At 44.1% G+C, this 26,851-nt stretch overlaps 1 protein-coding gene across 1 annotated transcript in view; it reads left to right on the top strand.

Annotated features, from left to right (window-relative positions):
* LOC142488560 (aquaporin-4-like) overlaps window positions 1–26,851 on the top strand; it is a 47,836-nt gene that overhangs the window by 17,090 nt on the left and 3,895 nt on the right. Inside the window, exons 2-4 of the mRNA XM_075589034.1 lie at window positions 14,766–15,162; window positions 19,704–19,868; window positions 20,937–21,017. Coding sequence (XP_075445149.1) covers window positions 14,782–15,162; window positions 19,704–19,868; window positions 20,937–21,017 — 627 coding nt within the window. The 5' untranslated portion in view covers window positions 14,766–14,781. The remainder of the gene's footprint in view (window positions 1–14,765; window positions 15,163–19,703; window positions 19,869–20,936; window positions 21,018–26,851) is intronic.

Below are 26,851 nucleotides of genomic sequence, written 5' to 3'. Positions count from 1 at the left end.
GTTCCAGGCGTGAATTAGTTAATTGTTTAATTGTTAGGGATGGAATGTAACTTGTTTAGGGATGTAATTAATGAATGCGAATTGATTTTTGTTTACTTGATTGGTTAAAATAGTTTACTTGTTTGGAGGTATCTGTATTTTGCTTGCACTGTTATTGTTAACATTCATTTGCAGAATGTATATGGTGCATAGATTGTATGTATCATAAATAAAATGTAAATGCAATGTATTGATTGGAATGTGAGGTGTTTCATTGGCATTTGAAGATGTAGATTGTATGATCAGTTAGGATTATTAAAGGAAATTGATTTTAATGTAGTGTGTCTGTATGGAGAAGTGTTATTTGTAGGACATGTATGGTTTTGATAACCCTTCTACATTTATTTGTATATTGGTTCATCATGTGTGTGTATATATATATACCCAATGGTATATATATATATATATATATATATATATATATATATATATATATATATATATATATATATATATATATATATATATATATATATATATCTGTATACAGTAATATATATAGTTGCATGATGAAGCCACTGTACAAATTCATCGGTGAAGGGTGGGTATCGGGCCAGTGTGGCTTAACCCCTTAATTACCTTTGTGGTAATTATCCGATAAGGTGTTTAAGGGGTTAATTGATATCTGAATGTACTTGCAATGTATTGGCTTTGTTTTGGCTATGTATTTTGTGGGCAAGACAAGGATGTTGCTGGCGACGGACACTTCGTATTGGTGAGGTCAGTAGTACTTTATTTATTTTAATATGCTAGTTAATGTTTTTAATAATGGGCAATTAATCTATTATCCCTATCTGGATAATAGTTATTTTGCACTTTATTGTACTGTAGGTGTTGGGGGGGGGGGGGTGTATGTATTGAATGTATAGGCCAGGTTTATTTTTTTTACATTCAGGGTTTGTTCCGTGGTTCTGCGTGGGACCTCTGGAGACCACCTGCGGGTCTCCTCTGGTATCCCACGGGTATCAGGCTGGTGGTTCCACGGGTGACACATGCGGGGATGAAGCGGTGGCCTCACATCTGTGGGGGCACCTCCGACCCGTAGTCTGCGGGGATGAAGCTATGTGGTCCCACTTCTGTGGGGGCACCGCCGACCCATAGTCTGCGGGGATGAAGCTGTGTGGTCCCACTTCTGTGGGGGCACCGCCGACCCGTAGGTACCTACCGTGGGGACCCAATTGTGGCCCACGGTGACCCAAGGAGACCACCTGGGGGCCATTGTGCTGGCGGGACCCACCAGCAGGCCTCCAGAACCTGTTTGAAAAGGGCTGCTGGTACCCTGTAGGTCTGTCCAGGTGCCCCGCCAGCCCACCGGGGACTCGCGTGGGGCTGCGTTATGAACCCTGTATGTAAAAGGATAAATCTTGTATTTATGGGGGGGCACAGGGGGTGGGTAATGTATTTAATAAATATAATGATGTTTATTGTGTGTCACTGTATTGTTTTTATTGTGGGTTCTTGGGGTGGGGGGGGGAGGGTTCACCAACGGTGTGTGGGTAGGCCTCCCTTGTGGGTAGTGGGTGATGGTGGTTAGGCCTCACAGGTGGGGGGTTAGTGTGGGAGGGTATGTAAGCATCCCGAGTGATGGGTGAGGGTGGGTTAACCCCTTAATGACTGTAGCGGTTAATAACCGCTATGGTGATTAAGGGGTTAGGGGACATTACATTGGATGTTTTCATTCTTGTGTCTGTTTTGCAGCAGCAAAGGGGGCATGGGCAGGGTGAAGAGGAGGATGGCCTTCATCGTGGCAGCCGGACATTGGTGGTGAGTACTATATGTATTTAATGTATTTATTGCTGTTTATGTATTTAAAATGGGCACATTCACTATTATCCCTTTGTGGATAATAGTAATTGTGGCCATTACTATACTGTATGTGTTAAGGGGGGGGTTATTTCTTTATAAGTATGTATGTGTTTATTCATTAATTTGGGGTGGCACATTTTTGGTACTGCAGGCCTGCGGGTAACACCCGAGGGCCCCCGCCGGCCTATAGTACTATTGATGTGCATATATGTGTATGTTAGGGGTTGTTGGGGTTATATATATATTTATTTATTTATATAGAGATATTTATTTATTTATTTAGATTTATTTATTTAGTGCGGGGCTGTTGTGTGTGATTATTTTTTATTGTGGGTAGTGGGGGTGGGTGAGGGGGGTATTAGCCTCAACGGTGGTTGTTTTGGGCTTGCGGGGGGGTAGCGGGAGGGCTTAACCCCTTCATGACCATAGCGGTATTAACTGCTACGGTCGTGAAGGGGTTAAGTGCACCCACAACCCCCCCGCAAGCCCTAAACAAACAACAAGGGCCAAATACCCCCTTCACCCACCCCCGCTACCCACAATAAACCTTGCACAGCGGGTTAACCCCTTCATTGCCTTAGCGGTTAGCCGCTAAGGTAATGACGTGGGCTGTACATGCCTTTTTCCTGCCTCGGATGCATGCCGGGGGGCTCCGGTGCGGGTATCAGGCAGGAAAAAGGGCTGATTTTTTCTAAGTGTCGCCCGGGCCGATGATTTTTCATGCATGTCTTTATTTTTTCACTCCCATTTAATGCCCGTTAATGTATCTATGTATATAATACATTCACGGACACTGAATGGGTGTATTGTATGTGAATTTTGTATGTAAATGCTTTGTATTTTATGCTGTATTATTGCCCCTGTATGTTATGTTTATCTATCTGTATGGATAGACATACAGGGATAATAATTGATTGTTTGGCTCATGTTTAGGTTCTTTTCCTGTATGGATAATGTATTTAGCATCTTTATTTTGTCATTGTTGTGAATAATGTAATTTGTATCTAGCTAAAGGCTTCTTTATGTTAATAAGATTAGAATGATGGTGGTTACTTTAAATTAGAATTGTTTTGGCAATGATTTGGCTTTAGCAATTGAATAGGGAATTGTATAATTGATTTGTAATTTATTTTAATTGTTTGAGGAAATGGATTAATTGATTGATGCTAATTGTATTGATGTTGGTTAGTTTCTAATTGATTTTCAGGATGGCATTGGTGGTTAGGGGACATTGTTCATAGTGTATTTTATTGTTACATATATTTTGCATAGTGTTATATGATGCACAGATTAATTGCATCATGTACACACTCAATGCAATTGTGTGACATTTCATAGACATTTGTGTAGCTGCAGTTTGTTTTTTTTTATATTTGCAATGGCTGCTGTATTTATTTTAACATGCAATGTGGTGGTTTTAAGATTAAAAATTCATGTTTTGATTTGTAGATGTTTTATGTGTTTCATAATGGGCAAATAATATTATATCCATATCTGGATAATAGTTATTTGGCACAATTATTGTACTGTAACTGTTGGGGGGGTAGGGGTGTATTGGCCCAAAGGGTATGTGGGTAGGCCTCCCTTGTGGGTAGTGGGTGAAGGTGGTTAGGCCTCACGGGGTGGGGGGTTAGTGTGGGAGGGTATGTAGGCCTCACGAGTGGTGGGTGAGGGTGGGTTAACCCCTTAATGACTGTAGCGTTAATAACCGCTATGGTGATTAAGGGGTTAGGGGACATTACATTGGATATTGTAATTGTTGTGCATGTTTTGCAGCACCGTAGGGGCATGGGCAGAATGAAGATGAGGATGAAGACGGCCTTCATCGTGGGTGCCTGTATAAGGTAAGTGTAATATGTTTTGACTGTATTTATTGAATGTTATATGTATTTAAAATGGCCAAATGCATTATAATCCATATTTGGATAATAGTAATTTTGGCCGTTACTATTTAGTATGTGTTAGGGGGTGTATTTAGTTTGAATTGTTGTTTTTTATTTTTGGATGTGCAACATTGGTACCGCAGACGCGGGGGTACCCCAGGACTCCCGCGGAGACCCCGGGATGGCCGTGGGGACCCCCGGACTCCTGCAGGGACCCCCGCACTCCCGTGGGGACCCCCGCTTGGTGAGCCGGGGACCCCTGGACCCCCGCGGGGTCAGCCGGAGACACCCGCGCGACCCCCGGGCTCCGTCGGGACCCCCGAGGAGTCAGCCGGGGACACCCGCCGGCCTGCTGTATGGGTTTTGCGCATGCAAAAATAAAAAGCCAGAATTTTTTCTAAGTCCAGATTTCTTTGCGTCTACTCTGACTTGACGTGTTCTAACCAACGCAACTTTCGCGTTTGCTAAGGTTGCGTTGCTTAGTGCATCCCGCTTAAGGGCAGAATTTCACGCAAACAGGGCTGCAATCCAGCAACGTTGGACTTAGAAAAAATCCCTGAAAAAATCTGCTTTACAATTAATACACTATTCACATTTGGTGGTGGAAATTATATTTTTATTAACATTTATTAATTGTTCACTTGGTTCACTTTATATAATATTGGTCACTTTATATAGTTAGTTTATTTATACACTATAATTTATGCACATGATTGATGCACTAGCACTTTGTATAATTAATTAAGGAGCGCCCAATTACACACTTTTGGTCACTGGTTCACTAACTATTCCCCTGTCTCTCTTCCTGTCTTTTGCCTCTAAATAAACTCCTTGAACACCTTGTATTCTCTCGCTTGCTCCATTTTCTCACTTATTCTCTCTTAGATCCTCTACAATCTGGTTTCAGCACCAAAAGTCCTCACCAAAATAACTAATGACCTCTACGCTGCCTATGACAAAGGTCATTGCACTCATCTCATAGTACTCAACCGTTCTGCAGTCTTTGATACTGTAGACCACGGTAATGAAGAGCAGGGTTGGAGCACTGCCAAAAAGGTCTAGATAAAGTTATTTAATAGGCATGATGCCAAAAACAAAAACGGTACAGGTCAATCCTCTGACGCGCTTTGTGCTACGCAGGGCACTTTATCAAAGAGTACTCTTGTGTTCTGTCCAACCTTTTTTGCAGTGCTCCAACCCTGCTCTTCATTACCGGATACTACTACCAATCGGGATGGATGCACGCATACGGAACACACAGACAAGTGGTGTGTGAGTATTTACCTCTCACCTGCATTTCTGTCATATATGAGCCAGTGTGGTGTTTTGGCTTGTGGGAGTATGCTAGGGGTAGCAAATGGAGGACACTGTTTACTGTGGGGATTCACCATATGATTGGAGAGTTTACTTACCTAGGATCATCATACACCCTCCACGCTATCTATTTCCCCTCCCTTCCAAAGAATGGCTCCCTGTGTTTGTTCAGTGACGGAATCATCAGTTGCACACCACACAATATAGAGCCGTATTAAGGACTATGCATTTATTATACCTCAGGTCCATCCTGCATATTACATTGCTGAATTCATTTTTACAAGTGGATATGATATCTATTAACTCCTCGATACGTTAGAAGCACCCGTTCAGGACTTGTCCTGTTTTGTATTGTGATACTGTAGACAAAAAATCTTTCACATTATCTATATTCTTTGTATCTGCGGCAGAGCTCAATCTCAGATTTCCTCTTACTTCTCCCATCGTAGTCTCAGTGTCTTATTTGATAACACCTCTTCATCCTCTGTCACGCTCTCCGTGTGCGTACCCAGGGGTCTGTCCTTGAACCACTTTTCTTTTTTCTTTACACACCATCTCAAGATTACCTTATCATATCATTTGAGTTTAACTATTACCTCTATATTGATTACACATAAATGTATCTTTCAACCCCTGACTTTATACCTGCTGTACAGTCCAAAGTTTCTAAATGTCTCTGTGCTATATCATCCTTGATGGCCCTCTGCCAACTTAAACTTAAGATGACAAATGGAGCTCCTCATACTTTCTCTCAAGCCTGGCCCATCTGCCCCCTTCTATATTACTATTGACCGTACTATCATACACCCAGTATAAAAAACATGCTTCCTAGGTGTCACATTTGACTCCTCCCTCAAATGCATGGTGTTCAGTAGCTAAGACCTGTAGTTTTTACCTCTGTAACATTGCAGAGTTATGCCCTTTCCTCTGTGACTCTACTGCTAAAACTTTAACGCAGTTCCTCATTCTCTCCCATCACAACTATTGTAACATTTTACTGTTTGGCCTTCCTGCCACTCACCTGTCTCTCCTACAATCTATTCTAAACACTGCTGCTAGAATCCCGTTACTCTCTCCAAAATCTGTCTCGACTTCTTTCCTGCTGAAATCACTCTCCTGGTTTCCTATTAAACTCCATATCATCCTCTCTTTCAAGGCTATACACTCTTGTGTCTCTCCTTACATCTCAGCCCTAATTTCACAGTATACTGTACACCTGCCCAACTCTTGAATTCTTCTAAAAAATGTCTTCTGTCTACCCCTTTTGTATCTAAATCCCTCTCCCGCCTAAAACCTCACTCATTGCCCCACACCTCTGGACTGTCCTTCCCATCAATATTCACTGGCACCCACTCTCACCACCTTTAGGACCTTTCTTAAAAGACACCTCTTTAATGAAGCATAGGAGTAGCTCCACTGACTAATACTATACATCTCATATGAAGTGAACTTGGCCCCTTGCAAATGCACTTACCAGAACACCAAACTTCTGTCTCTTTAAGTTCTCCCAATTTACCACTTAAATTGTAAGCTCTTCAAAGCAGGGACTCCTTTTCCTATTGTTTTATATTTGAAGCACTTTTTCCAATTATGTGTCTAGCCTGGGTTCCTCTGGTTCCCCGGTTGTCCCTTTACCTCCTGGGCAGCTGCGGCTGGCCGCGAAGGCTGGGGAGAGTGATGGGAGGTGATCGGGTGCATCCGGTGAGTGCCAGGGATGTGCAGGGTGCACAGCAGGCAGCTGGCGGTCTGGTCGCTGGAGCTCCGCCGAGCATGCCACCATTTTGAATATGCGCCACCATTTTGAATATGCGCACACAGGCGCAGAAAAGCCTAGCACATGCTTAGAACGGTCCCGACAGCCAATGTCCATCTTGGTACACCTCGCGCATGCGCAGTAGCAAGTGCAAATGGAGGCCATTACAGATAGGCACTGCAGGGGAACTACAGCCCACAGAAGGCCATAGGGGTAGTTAGTAATGTGGCTAAGCTTAGCCAATTGCGCAGCCGGATTCCCCTGCTTCCACAATGGATACATTTGGTGCGCCAGAGACCACGCCAATTGGAGCTGGGACATCAGAAGGGTATGCACTAGGCCAGAGAACCCCGTAGGCCCCAGCTAGGCCCCGACTCACCTCAGCTTGTTGTTGCTGCAGGGACAGGCCCATTAGTTAGGGACATTGCCCCTGTAGTACCAGTGTGAGGGACACAGCCTGGACGCAGCTGCATCCTGGCCTCCGTTGGTCTTGGACAGGCCATCAGCTAAATATGAGAGACTCTCTTCAGTGTGGGACCCTTCAGCTGGATACCACCCAACGCGGAGGCGGACTTGTCGCTGACCACAACCCTGGCTGGATCAGTGGATATTGTCCTTACATTAAGGCATTACTGGTTGTTGGAGCCCCCAGCAGGTTCCGCACCTCGACAAGTTCACCAACTGTACACACACTAGTGGGGCAGCATTGTCTCACACACTTGGGTGGGTGGCTACTTGTGGACACCAGGGTGGTTGAGTGCTCAAGGGCCCCTAGGTACTGTGGTGACTGAGTTACCAGGTGTAGACTGTGTGTTGGAGGGTACAGCCGTGCATGGCCTATTTGGTGGGATTGGTACTATTGTTATTCTATACATGCAGTAAACTATTACTTTTACCGGTGTGTGTGTTATTGCATGGGGTCCTGTAACAGGGTTATTCCGCATAGTAGGATCCCGTACAGGTGGAGGCGTTGTCACTCGATGGATCAGGCACACCCCAGGCTCCCATCAGCGGAGGCCCAGGCCTCCTGTGAGCCGCAGGTAACTCACTACATACACGGTAGCCGTCATATCTCTCAGGGGTTGGGGGAAAGTGCGCTTCTTGTGTTATAATATGTTACGTTATTGTAAAGTGCGCTATTTGCCATTGTAAAAGGGAGGTGCAGACGTACACACAAGGAGACAGTTTTGGAGAAATGAAAACAGGGCTTTATTGGGCCTGTCCTTTAAACAATACAGAGAATACAAAAACCAAAATAAACAAACACCTATCCCTGTGTAAGGGCTAACTCACATCCCAGTTGTAAGGATTGGGCTTCGGTCTTGCCCAAGTGACACATCCCGTGATGAGACGGACGACTCGCCTCACACTGAGGTTGCGCTCAGGCGCCATGCTGCCAGGCTGAAGGACACCGCATGAATCGGGCTTAGGCTCCGCCCTCGTGACGTGTCCCGTGATGTCTTGGGTGCCGTGCCTCACACGGAAGCTACCTGCAAGCCCGCACTACCCCTACCAGGATCGGGGGTTTAGGATCCGCCCCAGCGATGCATACCTTGATGCCACAGAGAATGTTCCTCATGCTCAGGTGACTATGCGCCGGCGTCGCATTACCAGGGACACACGTAGAGTTAATGTTATTAACAATTACTGCGGTACACTCCGCCTCTGCTTAGCAGTGGCCTGAATATGTCTGATTATTCATTTCCTCCAGCCTTGTGCAGCTCTGCCATTGGATATCAGTCCTTTATATGCTCAGCCATCCCTGCTGCAAATTGGCTGAGCATAACCTTTGTTATTGTGATGTAGTGCTTGCCTCAAGCACCCTGCTGCCTTTCCTTTGCCGTGTGCATTCTGCTTGTTGCCTTTCTCGTAGTACTCTGACCTTGGATTGTACCTGGACCGCTGCCTTCTCTGACCCTTGACTTCGGCTTGCATTTGGACTCCCATCATCTCTACTCCTGGATCCTGGCTACGCACAATGACCATCCAACTTCTCCAATCCTAGACCACAGCGAGTATCAAAACCATTCTGACCTCTCCTACCCTGACCTGGCTACACGACTACCACTCTGCACTCCAGACGCGGTCTCACGGTTGTAAGCCGGTGTATACCAACATCCCCACCTCAGCCTTGTGGTCCCGTCCTGTTTGTGGTGAGCACCCGTTACACCATTCCTTCTCTACAAGACTGGGAGGAAAAGCCCCTTACCAGCCTATCACCCCAAAGTCTTAAAAGGTACCTCAATGCAAGTGGCCTTTCATGTCAGTCTTCGGAGTCTGAATAGTTCTGTGCTTGAGGGTCTAGCCTCTGGCAGGGTCCTGCATCCTCTGTGTCCAGGCATAGAGGTCTGGCCCCCTTTTGTTTTTCTGTCAACACACAGTACTTCTGGGTGCTCAAGACTCTCTCCTCATTTCAGCATGGTTGTGTGCTAAGGAAAAATCTCCCCCTGCAACTTTCTGCAGGAGGTTTTTTTACAGCTCGGATTCAGAGCTCGGTGGCAGCTTTATTTAAACCATTTTATGTCCCTGTTACAGCCATCATCAAGGGGGTTGGACAGGATAGGAAACACTGTTCAGCCCCTTGATGATGTAGTCACTCAAATATGGCCATATTGCCTCCCCATCATGATGTAGAGTCCCATAAAAGGGCATCAACATCATGAAGTGGGAAGGAACTACAGCCGTGTTTACCTTCAGAGATTTGGGAAACAAAAATCCAAGAAGAGGGATGCAGAGATGAATGACACGTACCTGTGCAGCTCACCTCAAATGTGAGTATTGTTTTTCTCTTCCGGTAAGATGCCCCTTCAGGCAAAGGATTAAAGCTGCGGGTCCCATTGAAAAGCATGGAACCCCACAACATTATTTCCTCCGGGCTGCAAGACTTGCTGTCCATGTGGCTACGGGGGATACGTTCAGGCCTTGAGTGTCCGCATTTCTCTCCGTGGCCACAAGGACAGTAAATTTGTTTACAGCCGTAGTTATCAAAAATGATGCCACTTATTATAATTAGTCTTACAAACAAAAGTGCTCATGTAAAGCCGCGGCCGCTTTTATTTGAACACTTCTCGGTTATTTTTTTAAAACTTTTTCTGAATGCCACGCGCTTCGCTGCGTTCAGGCGACATTCATGCCGTATTCATGTCGCATTCATGCCGGCATCACCCGCGCTTGATCTGTTTAATGATAATGGTTCGGATTTAATTGGTTGCAATTCTTCGCGTATCTGCCAGGTGGCAGATATTCATGAATTGTAATGAATTCTAATGTGTACACTACATGTGCTTCTGTAATGTGTCGACTTGCAGGTGTTTAAAAAATACCACAGTGGTCTATTGTGAATTGACCTTGGTACTGAAGATGTTACAATACTGTTTCAATTTAAGCTTTTCATATTAAAAACTCAATGCACAGTGTCTGGTGTTCTATTGTTCCGAGAGTTCCGAGATGAGTGCACCACTGCATAACATACGCTTATTTAATATGGGCTTCAATTAATGCAGCAGATGATAAGATGGCCACAATTGGTCAAATTTATCAATATTTTATCGAAAGTTATGACTTTAACAAATATTCACCAGATGCTCATGTGTGGAAGCGTGCAATAAGGAAAAAGTTATGTATCGATCCGTGTTTTTTTCGTATTGATCCCGCACCCGGAGTTAGAGGAGGAGGGTATTGGTATGTTGCGCCAGATTTTTCCAGTATCTTTGATCATGGAAACTTCCAAAGGCGAAAGGTCATGGTAAAACCAACTAAGAATCGTCAGTCCCAGGCAAGCAATACGCCAGCGCCAGCACCGGCTTCCAATAATGGTCCAACCATCAGTGAAAACCTGCTGACCGGCAATCCTTGCTATCTGTCCCCGCCTGGATGCCTGCAGCCTGAGCAGGATTTCACGTGCAGATAACAGCAAGCTTGCATCTACCAAAATGATTTTCAGCTTCATCAGCTGTCAACTACAGGTGTAACAGGCCTGCTGTCACCTGTCAACTACGTGTATAATCAAGACTACGGGACTGCCAGTGGATCGGCGCCAACCAAATGGCAATGTCTATGGTGGGTACAGCTGCCGTATTTAATTCTTTTTTTACCATATCAATATCAATGCACAGTAAAGGGATTCTCCTGTAATCCATCGCTTTGCTTATGGTTATTTAGTTCTTTTAGTCACAATTCGCCAAAATGTAGTCCAGCAATATAATTGGCTGAGCAGCTTCTACAGTAGATACTGAACAATTGGTGGACAGCTAGGCACATGCGCATTGGAAGCTTGTTGAAACGCATATGCGTCTCATCACATGTACTGTAGGTGCATGCGTGTATGTGAACAAGAGACGCCCCCCGAGAAAATTATTGTTGGGACTGACCAAGGGGACTGCGGGAACTTCTTTAGGGGACAGACTAATTTGAACCAAACATTACAGTAATACTTTTATTTTTCTTCCTCAGAAAAGAAACTTTGTCATCAGGCTGAGAACGGCAAATTGAGGGATTTCGATGGATAATATCGCTTTTTATAACGATGCTTGCACACTGCTGAATCTGAATCAGTGCCATTTTTATTGATTAGGATAGAATAACTGTGAGCTTTATAGAAAACCTATGCTGTTTTTTTCATAAAGTATACAATACTTTTTTACATACTGTACTGTATAATAAACCCCGAAAATAAAAAGTATGCATTTATTCTGTACATCTATTACAGTATGTGTGTTCTAATAATAATACTAATACTAATAATGCGTTTTAATACTGTTTTGATGTAATGCGCATGCATAGAGTATACAGTACAGCACTGTACAGTATGCCTCATGGAACCTTGATGAAACGCAAAATTCTTGTGTTTACTAGAGTAACTACTGTACAGTAAACCTGCACACACTTCGACAGTAACACAATGAAACAATTTAAAACAATCAACATTTTTTTTTATTGGTTGATGGAGTAAGTAAAAAAACATTTATGGTGTACTGTAAGTAAAACATTTAAGAATACAATTTAAAATAAGCAGCATTTTTTTTAATTATTTTTTTATATATATAAAAAAACAACAATTTTTTTTTTCCAGACTTGAACTTCTAAATGAATGGGAAGATATACACGCATGCGCATTAATAATCAACAAGGTCCCAAAGACAATTACACGCAGGCGCAGAGATGTGACACTGGGCTCGGGATGATTAAAACCACAAAGCCAACCATTTGAAAATGAATGGTCTGTGAGAGGGGTCGATAAGAAGTTGAAATCCTTGAGCCTTGTGTGTGTGCTGGGGGAAGGGGGGTAAAGCTGCATGAAGGATTGCCTGTACTATCGTTGAAATAAATATTTTCAACAGGTCACCATATGTTTTGATCCCCACACCCCCAAATAAATAAAAATCACATAAATAAAGCATGTGCATGACTAGTGTCGCATTAAAAAGCTACAGTACTGATTGAATATCAGAATATCATGAATTTTTATGCAGGCACATGTCTGGAAACGAAACCAAAAAAAAAAATTCAGACTTGAACTTCTAAATACTAGCAAACAAACAATTATAAACCCTCTAAAAAGCGCTAACCTACAAAAAAATATATAAAATAGTGATAATGTGATAACAAATTAAGGTGAATAACCCTAAAGTGATCAAAAACGAAAGCAGCCAATGGAACAAAAAAATCAACAGACTATTCCAAACCTGTATAAGCCAAATAAACATACAAATAAATTGTCCCAGGCGCTGTTAATAAAGTCCAATGAACCCCAATACCGTGAGCCAATTGGGCAGTCTTTAGTATGGGCTTCCTATGCCAGATAGATGATCCTGATAGTTGGTGGACAGGCAGGGGTGTTGTCTGATCTGATGTTATGATGTCTCTGAAGTCATAGAAAAAAAGCAACATTGCACGCACATGGCGTGGTATGGCTTTTCTCAATCACCCCCCTGCCTAGAACCCTGAAATCCTACTTACAGGATGAGGGCTCTCGAGTACAGTTGAGAGAATCTGTGCCTCACGTCTCTGTCCCTCACAGCATCTCACGGATCCACGTGGTCTGGTCTGCAGGGGTCCCCTCACTCAGCGATGATGGTAACAGGGATGGTTTACTCCAGCGCTCCCACAGATGATTGCGTGTGGGGGGAGGGGGGGTTTGGAGACGGGAAAGAATATGGAAATATACTAGTGTGATAATGTACAGGGTATTTATTGACATACAACAATGATGAAATCACACTTACAATTTAAAAGGTTTGCGAGCTCCGCTCACAATGCCGTCCGCAGCCTGTGTAGATCCTAATGCTGCTAAGGGAACGGTCGCCACGCGCTGCACTCGATTCCGGAACTCGAGTGACGTCAGCAGTGGGGCAGACCGGAACTCTCCTCACACTAGGAACTACGGGTGCCCGGGCAGCTCAATTCACTAGGCTCCTCCTCCCTACGCGTTTCGTGACGAGTTGTCACTTCCTCCTTGAACTTCCTCCTTGAACTTCTAAATGAATGTGAAGTTATACACACATGCGCTGAAATGTGACACCAGGCTCTGTACGTTATAAACGCAGGAATGTGATGACAGGTTCGGGAAGATTGAAGCCAGAAAGCCATCCATGCCAAGGAATGGTGTGGGAGAGGTGTACTGTAGATAAGAAGTTGAAATAGTACTTTAGCCTTGTCTGTGCGCAGGGGGCAGGGGAGAGCGCTGTATGCGCCGAAAATGTGATACTGTAACATGCCTATGCATTTCAACAATGTTCAAATAAGACATACAGTACTGTACAGTACACGCATAATACACTACCGACACGCTTTATTACTCTGCGGCCAGATCCGCAAGCCGGGAGATTTCCCGGCTTGCTAGTGGCCGCCCCTCGGCGTGCCGCGCGTCATAGACGCGCGGTCGCGCGTCTTCGGGAGCGTGCGCCCCCTGCACGCGCGTCCAGGGGCTCCCCGAGGGAGCCCTGGTGTCCCGCGATCGCGGGACAGCGGCAGGGGGTTCCGGGGGACCCGGCGGACCCGGCAGCGGTAGGGAGAGCGCCCCGATCGGAGGGCGCTCTTCCGCTGCTTCGGCGCGCGCCCGTCACTCTCGGGCGCGCGCCAGGCTACTGCTGCGGCCAAGAACGGGCAAATGCTCGAATAAACTTGGCCGCAGCAGTATAAATACAGTATGAAAATAAGTAAAAGTATTGAAAACTAAATAATACAGTATATATAGAAATGTGATAATTTTATATTCGAAGAAGACGCGACGTTATATATATATATATATATATATATATATAATATATATATATATATATATAATAATAATGTATGTATAATATATACAGTAGCTCGCGAACGCCCACCTGTGTTTTTAGACGATATTGCAGTATAGCAGACAGCGCTAAAAATCCAAGCGCTAACATACCGGAAACCGCTCCGGAAAAAAAGAAAACAGACCGCATCTGGCCGCGGTTGTCAGAGCGACGCGGCTACGGCCGCATTAGGATAAAGGCGGTCGCAGCTGTACAGTATTTTGTACTTCAGAAAAAAACTACATATTCATTTAAAACTGTTTGCTAAACTTACTGTTTAGTGTTCTAAATATTATCCAGTACAGACATATTGTAGACATTAGGGTTTTGCAGTTAAACATTGTTGTGCTCTTTAATGGTTTAATGACATTTACCATTTTAGATAGAGGTTCACTAAATAAATGCATTCTTCTTTATAATGTCAGCTACTAGTGAACTTAAAATGATAAAAATTCTTAACATTTTGTAGCAGAATTTGATCGATTCCATACATGTACTGCACAACTCTGTGAGTTGACAGTAAGCTGATGTATTGTACCCAAGCTCTTTAGGAATGTTGATAGCAAAAATAATTTCTTACAGGTTATATCTAGGGCACCAAATCACATAACATCACTCATCAACATATGTCAATGGTTATAATGTTATTTTGGCAATCCTGATTTAAAATGTTTTTCTTTTTTTTTGTGCCAGGGCTGTATAACTCATCATGGTGGCATTTAAAGGAGTATGGACTCAACCATTCTGGAAAGCTGTCTCTGGAGAATTTATGGCAATGCTAATTTTTGTCCTTCTCAGCCTTGGTTCAACAATAAACTGGGGTGGGGAAGACAGCCCTCAACCAATGGATCGTGTTCTTATATCACTGTGCTTTGGCTTTAGCATTGCCACCATGGTGCAGTGCTTTGGACACATCAGTGGAGCTCATATTAACCCTGCTGTCACTATTGCCTTAGTGTGCACCAGGAAGATATCCCTTGCCAAATCTGTATTTTACATTGTTGCACAATGCCTGGGTGCCATCTCGGGGACAGGACTTCTGTACGCTATTACACCTTTGAATGTGATGGGCAACTTAGGTGCTACATTGGTAACTATTTTTTTTATCTGGTCTAAAACATTTTTTCCAGAAAATCTCTGCGGCATTTGTATTAAGTATTGCAAACTGGCGCATGGCTCCAAACCTGGTGCATTTTGCATTATTTGTGATTGCATGATTCTGTGTATCAATGGGATTTGCTCTATTTTATGCCCCTACTAGCGTCACTTGTGCCATGTGCCTTTTGAGGAGTGGTTAGGAGAGGAGTTAGGGGAAAAGAGTCAGAACAACATTATAATGAGGTGTTTCAAAAGGTCTAGTGGTCTAGTGTTCCTATTTCTTTGTGCCAATTAAATCCACCAGGTTTAGACGATAGTCTCTGCTCCAAAGGAATCTTCCCTAAATGTAAGAAATACAGAGACAAGAATTGTGAACAGCAATGATCACACATGATTAAATGTAAGAAGCGAGATTTTAAAGATTCATTTAAACTATATGTCGCTGCACCCACAGTGATGCCGATGCAAATATTTGCTCCAATGTTGGTGAAAGTTTGTACCATTTTTTATACAAATCTTCCTTAGGTTTTAAACATCGTTCACAGGTTATTTACTTAAACTTAAAATGTTTCTTTATCTTAATAAATCAATTACTGCAGATAAAGTTATTTGAACACATTACGATTGTCAATTCATTTTAAGAACATGCTGTACAAAATGTATTATACATATTTGACTGCAAAAGAAATATAGCCCTTAAAGTTGCTAGCCCAGATAGTTGACTAGTTGAATTTCTTAGGGGCCTCTGAATGGGAAAATGTTTGTCAATCAAGTGTTTCTTTGTCCTAATCCCACCCTGTCCTTATCTGAGTACCTACAGTATAATAATAAGGGGAGAGGAGTGTGTGGCTGTGCATGAACTTGTGGATCACACAGGGACATCACAGAAAAGGGAGTAGTCAGTAGAGTAGATATCAAACCCCTCCCAGATCTACATGTGACCCAGCTCCCCCTTGGGCTTCCCTTAGTCCCCCTCACCTCTGCTCATCTCCGCTGCGAATGGGAGCGCTGCGGGTAATGCAGGTGCAAGCGGGTGTGTGCACGCACCTCCGATGAGGCTAGGGAGAGTATGGGGGTCGCCGGAGTGGCAAGTCCATCTTGCCTTTGCGCATGCATGCGCAGTGTCTTCCTCTTTTGCAGCGGCCATTACAAATAGCGCGCATGCGCAGAAGATTGCGCAAGTGGCAGCCAATAGGGAAAGGCTCTCAGCGGGGACTACATGTCCCATGAGCCTCTAGGGCAGTAGTCACATGGCATGAATTAGCCAAAAGGGCTGCTGCAGTTGTGGTTAAGGGAGAGAGGCAGTTTGGCGCGAGGGAGCTTGCGCTGACAGTTATGACAGTTAAGGCAGTTAGATAGTTAGGCAGTTAGTGAGTGAGTGAGTCAGTGATAGCTGGGACAGCAGAAGGGTAGGGTGTGTGTGTGTGCAGGGAGTCAGTGACCCAATGCACTAGGCCAGAGACCCCTTTAGGCCCCAGCTAGATCCTCACTCCCCTCAGCTTGTGGTTGCTACATGGACAGGTCCATAGATAGGGACACTACCGTGTAGTACCAGAGTGAGGGACACATTCAGGACGCGGCTGCATTCTGATCTCCGGTGATCTGGCCCAGACACCTGCAACAAAGAAAATTTCATACAGTGTTACAATCCATGCGGGACCCACCCCACATAAAGGCAGAGGCTTCGCGGGTACCGTCATTGTATCCGTGGATCCCATCAGCATCACTGCGCGCCTGGGTGTGGACACACCCGGCAGGTACCCAACGAAGTGCACTAACAATACACGGGCTAGTTGGGGGGCGGGGGGCAGCGCTGTCTCACACACTTAGAAGGGTGATTGCTTCTGTGGACACTGGGATGGGCTGGTGCCTGGAGCACCATAGTTCATTGGGGTAAACTCCACTGGGGTGTGGATATGGTCCTGCGAGGCCTGTGAGTGGGTATCACCTTTATTGCTGGTTCTTTGATATGTACAGTAAACTGTTATGTTTTACCCGTGTGTATTCTTTATTGTCCTGTAACGGGGTCATTCCACATAGTAGAATCCCATTATAGGTGGAGGCGCTACCGAGTATCAACTCAGGTATACCCCAGGTTCCCAGCAGCAGAGGCTCAGGATTTAGTTCTGTTTGTTCCTACAGTAGGAAGGATTGGCCCTTTAGACAAATATTATTAAAAGAAGGACCATAAATAGTAGTTAAAGCTATATCGGTTTGTTATAAAAAATATTAAGGTAAGTTTCTATATACAAGCATAAATTGCAATATCCTGTATTTATTAATGTTAATGCATTCAAGCTAACCACATATTTCGGTAATAGATAAAAATAGCAGAGCCTCATGTATACCTGTAATTGCAGGGATGCTTCATTTAGACTAGCGGTGCGCAAACTGGGGGGCGCCAAATTATTTAGGGGGGCACAGGCTGTGCAGCGAAACCAGGGGGCGGGCAGAGCAGTGCACGGGCAGCCAAGCAGCTGACAAGCTCCGTGCTTCTGCTCCCTGTGCTTGCAGCGGGGGCGGGGCTTCTCTCTGCACACAGGCACAAGCCCTCCTTCTCTTCCTGTCTGTTTACTCGCTCCAGTGTTCAGCAGCATGGGGGACCGGAGCATGCAGTACACTAGTAGTACTTTCACCGGGGGAATGGGAGGGAGTGTGTTGTGATATGAGTGTATATTGTCTGTGTTGGTTGTGATTGTGTTTTGTGTGTGTCTGTGTTGGTTGTGATTGAGTGTGTGTGATGTGTGTTGTGATATGAGTGTATGGTGATATGAATGTGTGGTGTGTGTTGTGGTTGTGATTGAGTGTGTGATTGTATCTGTGTTGTGGTGTGTGTTGTGTCTGTGTTGGTTGTGATTGTGTATGTTGTGTTTGTGTGTGTGTGTTGTGATTCAGTATGTGTGTGTTGGTTGTGATTGTATGTGTTGTGTTTGTGTGTGTGTGTGTGTTGTGATTGATTGAGTATGTGTGTTGGTTGTGATTGTGTGTGTTGTGTCTTGGTGTGTGTGTGTTGTGATTGAGTATGTGTGCTGTGTCTGTGTTGTGATTGAATGCAGCGGTGCACAAACTGGGGGGCGTATGCTCTCCCAAGCTTGGGGAGACAAACAAATACAACTTTGAAGCACGCTCAGCAGCAGTCAATGCGCACACGCACAGCCACACGCACACACAAACACACACAGAAATAGCCCCGATCCATGCCACCCGGCTCGTGCTTGCAAAATTATGTAGGACACCCTGTGCTCATGTTTGGAGAGTTGGTGATTTCACCACTCTCAGCGGCAGCATGGACGCAGCTTAATTTTGCAAGTGCGAGCTGTTGAAATAAGTATTTAGACATTAGTATTTACATTGTATACAGTTTAATAAATGTTTTTTTCATGTGATTTTGATTACATCAGGCAGGGGGGGGGGGCGAGACATTTCATGGATGAAATGGGTGGTTCGGCATAAAAATTTTGCTCACCCCTGATTTTAGACTACCAGATCTCACTAGATTATTTCAAATATCAAACTGTTTTTTCTTTAAAGATTTTTTGATAATTAACATTTCTTCATACAGTACATTGTCTGACATTTTGTCACACAGTTCAAACTGATATTTTCTTAATATAGTTGTGTAAGACATTTCCTGTGTGTCAGTAAGTAAGAAAGTTGCTAAACACAATTACACACGATAATTTGACCCTGGTGTGTTTGTGGCCAGGAAATCAATATAAAATGTAAGGAACATGCTTAGTATCTTTTTAACATATAGATATCGCAAGCTTCCTGGTTTTCTCTCTTGCATGATGTGTTGGGATATAGCACAATTCATTGCAGTCAAACCCGTAATATCTCTCAAATAAGAAGCATATTTGTTGGACCAAGACAGAAAAGTTATGCGTGTAATAAATAGCTGGTAGGCTAAATTTTAAAATTCCCTAAAGTATCTGGGGGTATGGTTATAGAATACAGGAAAGGATTCATGAAGCGATTCAGGGTATCCCATCCCGATCCTGTGGTACTGCTATTTACGTGAATGACTATTACTCAGATAAGTCAGATCAGGGTGCTATACACTGAATCTTTGCTTGATGAATCCCAACCATAGTTTAGTAAACTTCTCCTTCTTATTATGATGTGTTAGACATTATGCAACATAGTTTCACTGACATTAGGAAACCGTTTTAGCCCTACACAGGGAAATCTTACATTATGTTAAAATTATTATTATTAGCTTTATTTTAATTAGCAAATGCTACACAATCAATAATTGCGCTAATTTATGTATACCAGTCTAACATTCCATTTGTAGTGTTAGATTATTAATTGTATAACCCAAAATAATGTATTCTAATTGGTATGTTATACCAATCCTATAAAGAATGCAATACATATTTAACATATACCAGGAACAACTTTTTTTTTTTTAATTTTTAAGTTTTTCGTTACATTATACACTATCAAAATGATAACCTGTAAAAGAAAAGAAAATAAGGAGTCGGAGCTACTTCCACAATGTTTTCATTTATATATATTTTTTATTTGCAGGTAAATGAAAGACTTTCTATAGGTCACGGACTTTTAATAGAACTTTTAATTACATTTCAATTGGTTTTTACCATTTCTGCAAGTTGTGATCTAAAACGTAAGGAAATGAAAGGTTCTCCAGCAACAGCAATTGGAATTTCTATTATAATTGGACACTTGTTTGCAGTAAGTAGCATTCTTATATAACAACTTAATTTTTTTTTTTTGAAAAATACAAAACACTTGTGCTTTATTATTTTAATTTAATAGATGTGAGTAACGCAACCTTTAGCTATAACCCACCTAACGTACCATTACATCCCTGCGTTAACTATAACAAAGCTCTGCGGATGTGTTGCTAGAGGGAACACCTCTTTAGCATATCATTAGCACTAATGTCCGTTATAGTAACAGAAAGGAGCGTTATGGCTCAAAACAGCACTTAACGCATCGTTACTGAGCTTTGAAGTTCCCTATTAGCACTTAAAGTGAAGTTAACGTCTCGTTAAGTCATTAGGTACAGCTGAGATCTACCCCTACATTTACAAACAATTTTAAAAACATATTAAAATACCTGGAGGTGTCAAATTTGTATAAAAAAAGCACACTAAATTAGATTGTAAGCTCTTTGGAGCAGGGACTCCTCTTTCTACATGTTAATTTTTATGTCGGAAGCACTTATTCCCATGATCTGTTCATTGTATTATTTGTTATTTATATGATTGTCACGTGTATTACTGCTGTGAAGTGCTATGTACATTAATGGCGCTATATAACTGAAAACATACTATACTACATCATAGGGCCCCTGGAGTGCAAGACCACATGATGTGCTGGCTACGTCATTTAACACTCAACCCCTTGCTTTGTATTACACGCAGGCACTTCTGGCACAAAGGGGGTAAGCAAGGGATAGAATCTATCATTTTAATCATACTTTAATCCCTAAGAAAGGTTATGACCAAAAGTAATGTTAACAGGATAGTTAGCCAAAATAGATATACTGTACCATGCATTGTTCATGTATGATTTTTATACTTTTATTTTTGGTAAGTAGGTTTTCACAAATATATTTTCAAATATATTTTCAAATATATAGCTATATAGACATGTTTTTGTTTTCTTATTAATTTATATTTTTTTCATGACAGAAGTAGTTTAGAGCACTATCTAAAGCCCAGAAATACATGTTTCATACATGCTTCATCATCATATATATATTATTTTATATAAACCCTATATACATTTCCATAGATAAACTACACTGGAGCCAGCATGAATCCTGCAAGATCTCTTGGACCTGCTATCATTATGTGGAAATGGGAAAACCACTGGGTAATTGTTTTATTGTATTGTAAAACAATGTTATACTGAATAATCTTATTGTAATCTTTTTAAAAAAGTAGTTATCAGTTTTCCTTAAAATTGAGACAGGCCCTCTGATGGCGTCATGGAGAGATTTACCGTAAGGCTGAGAAAGCTATAGCCTAGACCAGGGATGCGCAATTTTTTTGGCGTATGTCTCCCTGCCTGAGAGCTCCAGGGTTTGCGCCCGCCCCCCTCTTAGAACCTGGCATCAAATGACGTAGCGGGTAATGTGACGTCACGTTATGTGACCCTGCAGCGTAATTTGACACGTGTTGTCATGGTGACGCGTCACATGATCCCACTGCATCATTTGACGCTGCGTTGCCATGGCGATGCGTCGCTGAAGACCCGGCTGCCAGCAGATAAGGGTCGTTACAGAGGCCTCACGCCTCTCCTGGCATTTAATTTAAATGCCTTGGTGATGGGCGCAGGGTCTCTGTAACCACCACGCCCCCTTAGCAAATCTTGCTCCCCCCAGTTTGCGTACACCTGGCCTAGAGCATCAATTTTTGGTGGGAGTGTGTGTGTACATTTTTGGGGGAAGTAATTTGTGTGTGTGTCTTACCTTTTCCCCCTCCTGTAGTGTTGCGTCGGCATGGCTAGATAATGCCGCAACGTCATATGACACCACGTTGCCATGACAACGCGGTGTCACATGCTGCTGTGACATCGCATTTCCATTACAATGCAGTATCATGTGACGCTGTGACGTTGTGTTGAGGGCTGACCCCGAGCCTACAGACGGCAAAAAAGTAAATCCACCACTGGGTTGGGTTAATTAGCATTTGTGTCTTTTATTTGCAATATACTAAAACGTAGCTTTAACCTCCTTTTGGTATGCATAAAATAGCAATGTTTTGTACTGTAGGACAATTGGGTAGTTGATGGACATTGTTGTGCGGATATACAGTAAACTTAATAAGAAATGGCAGACTACATACATACAGTACATTCTATAAACACACAAACACATGCATGAATATTTAGGGTATCTGGTGGCTAGAAAGAAGTCAGTTACACAGGTACTACATAAGCTTTGTATCACAATTTAACGTTTTTTCTCTTGCACTTTTACTATTAGCGTTCAATGCAATACAGGAAGGATACTGCTGCAGAGCTCTCAAGGGTCTTATCTTAAAGAGGCAGTCCAAAATAATAATATTTTTTTGTTTTAATATATGCAGCATTTGATTACCTTTATTGAAAACGAATTCCCTGCCTATCGATCCAGTCTCCCGCTAGCGATCAGCAAATATCCTGCTTCCCATGGTTCACTTTCCGTTTCAATCAATCCTTCAGTCAGTGTAACTCAGCAGTTACAATGTATCCTTATATTACTATGGTAACTATTTATTGTTACAGTTTGCAGCTTAAACGTCTGGGAATATTGGCAACAAATGATCACAAACAGGAAAGTCTTACAAAGATGTTGCACTGCTGGGGAAGTGTGCTAAAGCCAGTTATAGAAATGAAAGTATGCTCAGTGTAAAAAACCTCATTAAAATGGCATTAAGAGTTGAAGTTAAAAAAACCAAAACAAAAGTAGTAAATATTATCTAATACTACAGAACTGATTTAAAAAAAATAAGGATATTGCATGGGCTCCTCCTTTAAAGGGGCAATGCTTCATCAACCAAAGCAGCTGTTTGGGCTGTTTTCGGACAAAATATCCCCCTTGACTACAATGGGGATTTTCATCTGAAAAAAACTTCTGCTTTGGTGGATATATAATTACCTCCTACGGCATACATATATCAAACTCCTAAAATTGGGTTAATATCACACCTGCTAGAAAACAAAAAATAACCCTACAGTACATCTTATTGCCGCAATTTTATGATGGAATACTGCGGTAGTAATTTACCGCGTGTGATATTTTATACACAATCACGATCACAATCACGATGCGGGAAATAACATGACCATTAATAATGCATTAATTATCACATTGCAATCCATTTAATAATATTTCTATCATAGGCTTCTGTAATATCTATTGTTACAGAACCCGGTGGCTAATAATAATTATTTTTTTAAATACACTACCTACCCTCTTTTGCTACCTTAGTGAATAGAAAGTATTGCCATGCAATGCTTTTCTAACTGCTAAGTTAACTAAGGGGTTAACTCCTATAGGCACCTAGAAGGACTAACCATTCACCTCAGAGCAACTATCCCCATCACCCACCCCACCTGCTCCACCAAACAAACCTGCATCCCTTGAAGACTAATGTTTAATAGCCTTGTTAGCCAAATGGAGCTAATGGTGCATTTGGCCATTAAAAACAATCATAAAAGACATATATTAAAAAAGCCCCACTTTGCAAAAAACATAATTTCCACCATGAAGCCATTGATTGTCACTGTGGCTACCTAGTTCATCTTTAAGGGGACCTAGACAGCCCCATTGTCAAGCAATGATAACCTGAAATAAAACTAGAATACTTTATAAATATAAAAATACACTAGCTACCTTAGTGGCTAGTAAATTGCTAATGTAAACAGGGGTTAACCCCTACCAGCACCCAACTACCTTGGGGCAACAACTCCCATCACCAACTAGACTAATTGAAAAGAGCCCTATTAGCCAAATGTATCCAATAGGGCTTTTGTGCAATGAAAAGTATTTTTTTTCTTTATAATGGCGCAGAATGTGATCACCACTAGGAAAACAAGCTTATTCCTTTGGATGCCCCAAGATGTAGTCACTACATCATAGGGTCTGGCACTGACCTCAGGGGAGATTGCATCCTCTGCTCCAGTAGTGCAGGGAAATAGAAGAGGAGGACTCTCCGCAATCTTTTCCCCCTGCGCCCCCCTGATCTCCGCATTCCCTCCTCCACCTCCTTACCGTGGTTCCTGGCATAATGACGTCACGTTGCCATAGCAACGCAACGTTATGTAACGGGTTTTCTGGCCTAGCCTGACCCACCCAATCTCACATTGGCCCCTGTGGTCTAACCTGTCCCCATTACAGTGTAGTGTCTGGTGGTGCACCTGTTGGCAACAGGACCCCTGAGTCTCCCGCATGATGGTGTAAGGGGATTGCCCACCCAGACAGGCAGCTGAGGTAGTGTACTTGAGTCCTACCTATATCCAGTGCAGCGCCTCCACCTCATCAGGATCCCAGCGTCCGCTTGTGGATGGTCCTGGTGAGGAACTCCTCTGTGGTGCACCCCTCTGTGTAATCACTCCACACTTACACACGAGGGTATATTTTAACAGGAGCATCTTTATTGACGTACGGCGGGCCAGCTGCCCCTCACAGTGGGTATTCTTAGCCTCCCATGTTCACCGCACTTCCCTTTGAAAGGTATGTCTTCCCTTAATTGGTGGATTCCCTATCTCTCCTTTAGGAAGATATCCTCTGTGCCAGCTCCCTGATCACAGGGTCATGAACTGTCCTTTCAAGCCTCAGCACAGACTTGCTTCTTTACCTTTCATCCAACACCTCCAATACACACAGACCTAACTTTTGAACAGTGCTGTGCCTTATGTATCCTCTGGTGGCTAGCATAACTCTGACATCACTAACCATGGATTCAGAGCATGTGACCACTCCCATCCATACATAGGGCACCTCACCAGGGTATGAGGGCAAACCTCCATGATTACTGCTGGCATGCCCATAACTTACCAGGCCTTACTGTCAGCAGGAGAGATGACTGTTAGCCATTTTACAGCATAGCTACATTCTCCCCCTGGTGAATCCCACCGACCCGGCTGGGACCTAAATTTGAAATACCTTTCTTCAGGAAGCACTGTAAAATGAAAAACACACACATAATTATTTTAACTTTACAGCTTCATGGAAAACACATTGCGCCAAGCGCACCCTGACCTGCAGCCACGAACTTGCGCAACAGCTATCCTGTACCTCCTAATAATAGTGCCGAGGGTCAGGTTTCTTAACCTCCCGACCCCCCATGTCCAGGACAGTCACACTATAACTACGCGGCAACCCCCTCTCAGGCCGGTACACTACCTTGTGCTTGTAGATACTCCTGCCTATGCTCCAAACCCTCATTAGGTGATCTATTCTCTCCTCTGCCTTGCTGCCCTTAATGCTACCCCCTTTATTGACCATATACTCCTCAATGGTCTCCCGTAAACATCTGTCCCTATTGTCCTCAATCTCCTGCATGAGGGGTTCTGGGACATATGGATATTCCAGGCCATGGGAATATTTATACTTGGCTGCAATAGCCCTCTTGGCCCGGCTGCTCTGAGTCAACTCAGTGTTCCCTGCCCTCCCTGGCAACACCCATGACAAGGGCTCGTCTGGGTCCACAGGATCAGACAATATCTCGGGCCCCATAGTTTCTATATTATTTTGGCATATCTGGAACCATCGTTACTGCATTTCCCTCTTCCTCTGGGCAGGCGTAAATTCCCCTGTCGCCCACCAGTAATCCACCACGTCCTCTTCCTCTAATAGGAACCGAGTACGGTCCATCCACCCCACATATCCCTCGAATAAGGGGGCCCACCACCGGGTCTCCTTGAGTTTCTCGGACCCCCACTCTAAAGAGTCTCCCTCCTCAGTATCCCCCCAAGAAGATACCCCAGAAGTCCCTGTTGAGTGAGGCTTAGACCATCTCTCCTGTTTTAGTTTATCCTCTGACTTTACTATGGCCACGCTAGGTACCCATCTGGACTCAGATACCTTCCCCAACTGCCCTCCACCCCTCGACCCACCATCAGATGCATAACTGGCCAGTCTCTCCCCAGTTCGTTCCTCACCGGTTCCCTGGGACCCTTCCGACACCCCCAAACTGGACGTGGACCCACGGGAAAAGGTGACTGGGACAGGGGCTTTATCTAAGGCATGGGTTGGGCGTAAGGACGGGCAATTGGCATCCGCGGGGTTCCGACCCGCTCTCTGCCTTAGGATTGACCCGGATCACTGTGCGGACGTTCCGCTGGCTGGGCCTCACCCTTCTCAGCTCTCCTCGTCGCCTGCCAGCTCTTGGTTTTCACAGGTGATCGGGAACCGCTGCCCGATCGCCGAAGCGTGGGTGTTCTCCTTCCGGTCGCTCCGCTACCTCCGCCGGAAGCGATGTCATCACCGGAACCGGATACACCGCCATCTTGCAATGGATCCCCATGCGGGATCTCTTCTTCCACGATGACGTCCGGAAGTCCCGCCGCCTGCTCGTGCACCGTCTGGGCCTGGCATGGCCTCTCCTCTGCAATTGCCGTCACCGGTGGCTGGTAAGCACAATGGCTGCTCTTACCGCTCCGCAGGGTGGGCGTGGATCGCCCGTCGCCGCTGACCCGCCGGTCCCCAGAATGGAAGGGCTCCGCCTCTCGGCCTTCCGCTCCACTGGCGACACCCGACTCCTCTCACTGCTACTCCCGGTAAGTGGTACCTTCCTCCCGTTTCCTTCACAGGATACTGCCATGGGCCGGATCACGTCCCCGGACGACTCTCTGGGATCCTCATCGGAGGAATCCACCTGTACTTTGCTCGGGGTCACCGATCGTGGTGACCGCCTTCTTGTCTCCCGGTCGGTATGCTGACCGACCGCTCCTTTCTCCTCATTCTCCGTCAGAACGACCCGCTCCGATCCCCTTTCTCCGGGATCCGTGCCTTCCCGCCACTGCGCACCGGGGAGCTCGGCTGTCAGCATAGCCGTATTCTCCGCGGGTTCCATAGCCTGTATAGGCACAAAAGTGGGCATAGGCCACAGATACTGCGTGCCACACTGCGGACAGGGCGCCGCTGTACCCACGGTACCGCCTGGTAGTCGGCATTGTAGGCAGAGGCCCACTACAGTCTCTGTGCCCGCCACATGAAT

The sequence above is a fragment of the Ascaphus truei genome, chromosome 2 (genome assembly GCF_040206685.1).
Source record: "Ascaphus truei isolate aAscTru1 chromosome 2, aAscTru1.hap1, whole genome shotgun sequence".
Taxonomy (NCBI): domain Eukaryota; kingdom Metazoa; phylum Chordata; class Amphibia; order Anura; family Ascaphidae; genus Ascaphus; species Ascaphus truei.
This window is presented reverse-complemented; position numbering and strand designations above follow the sequence as displayed.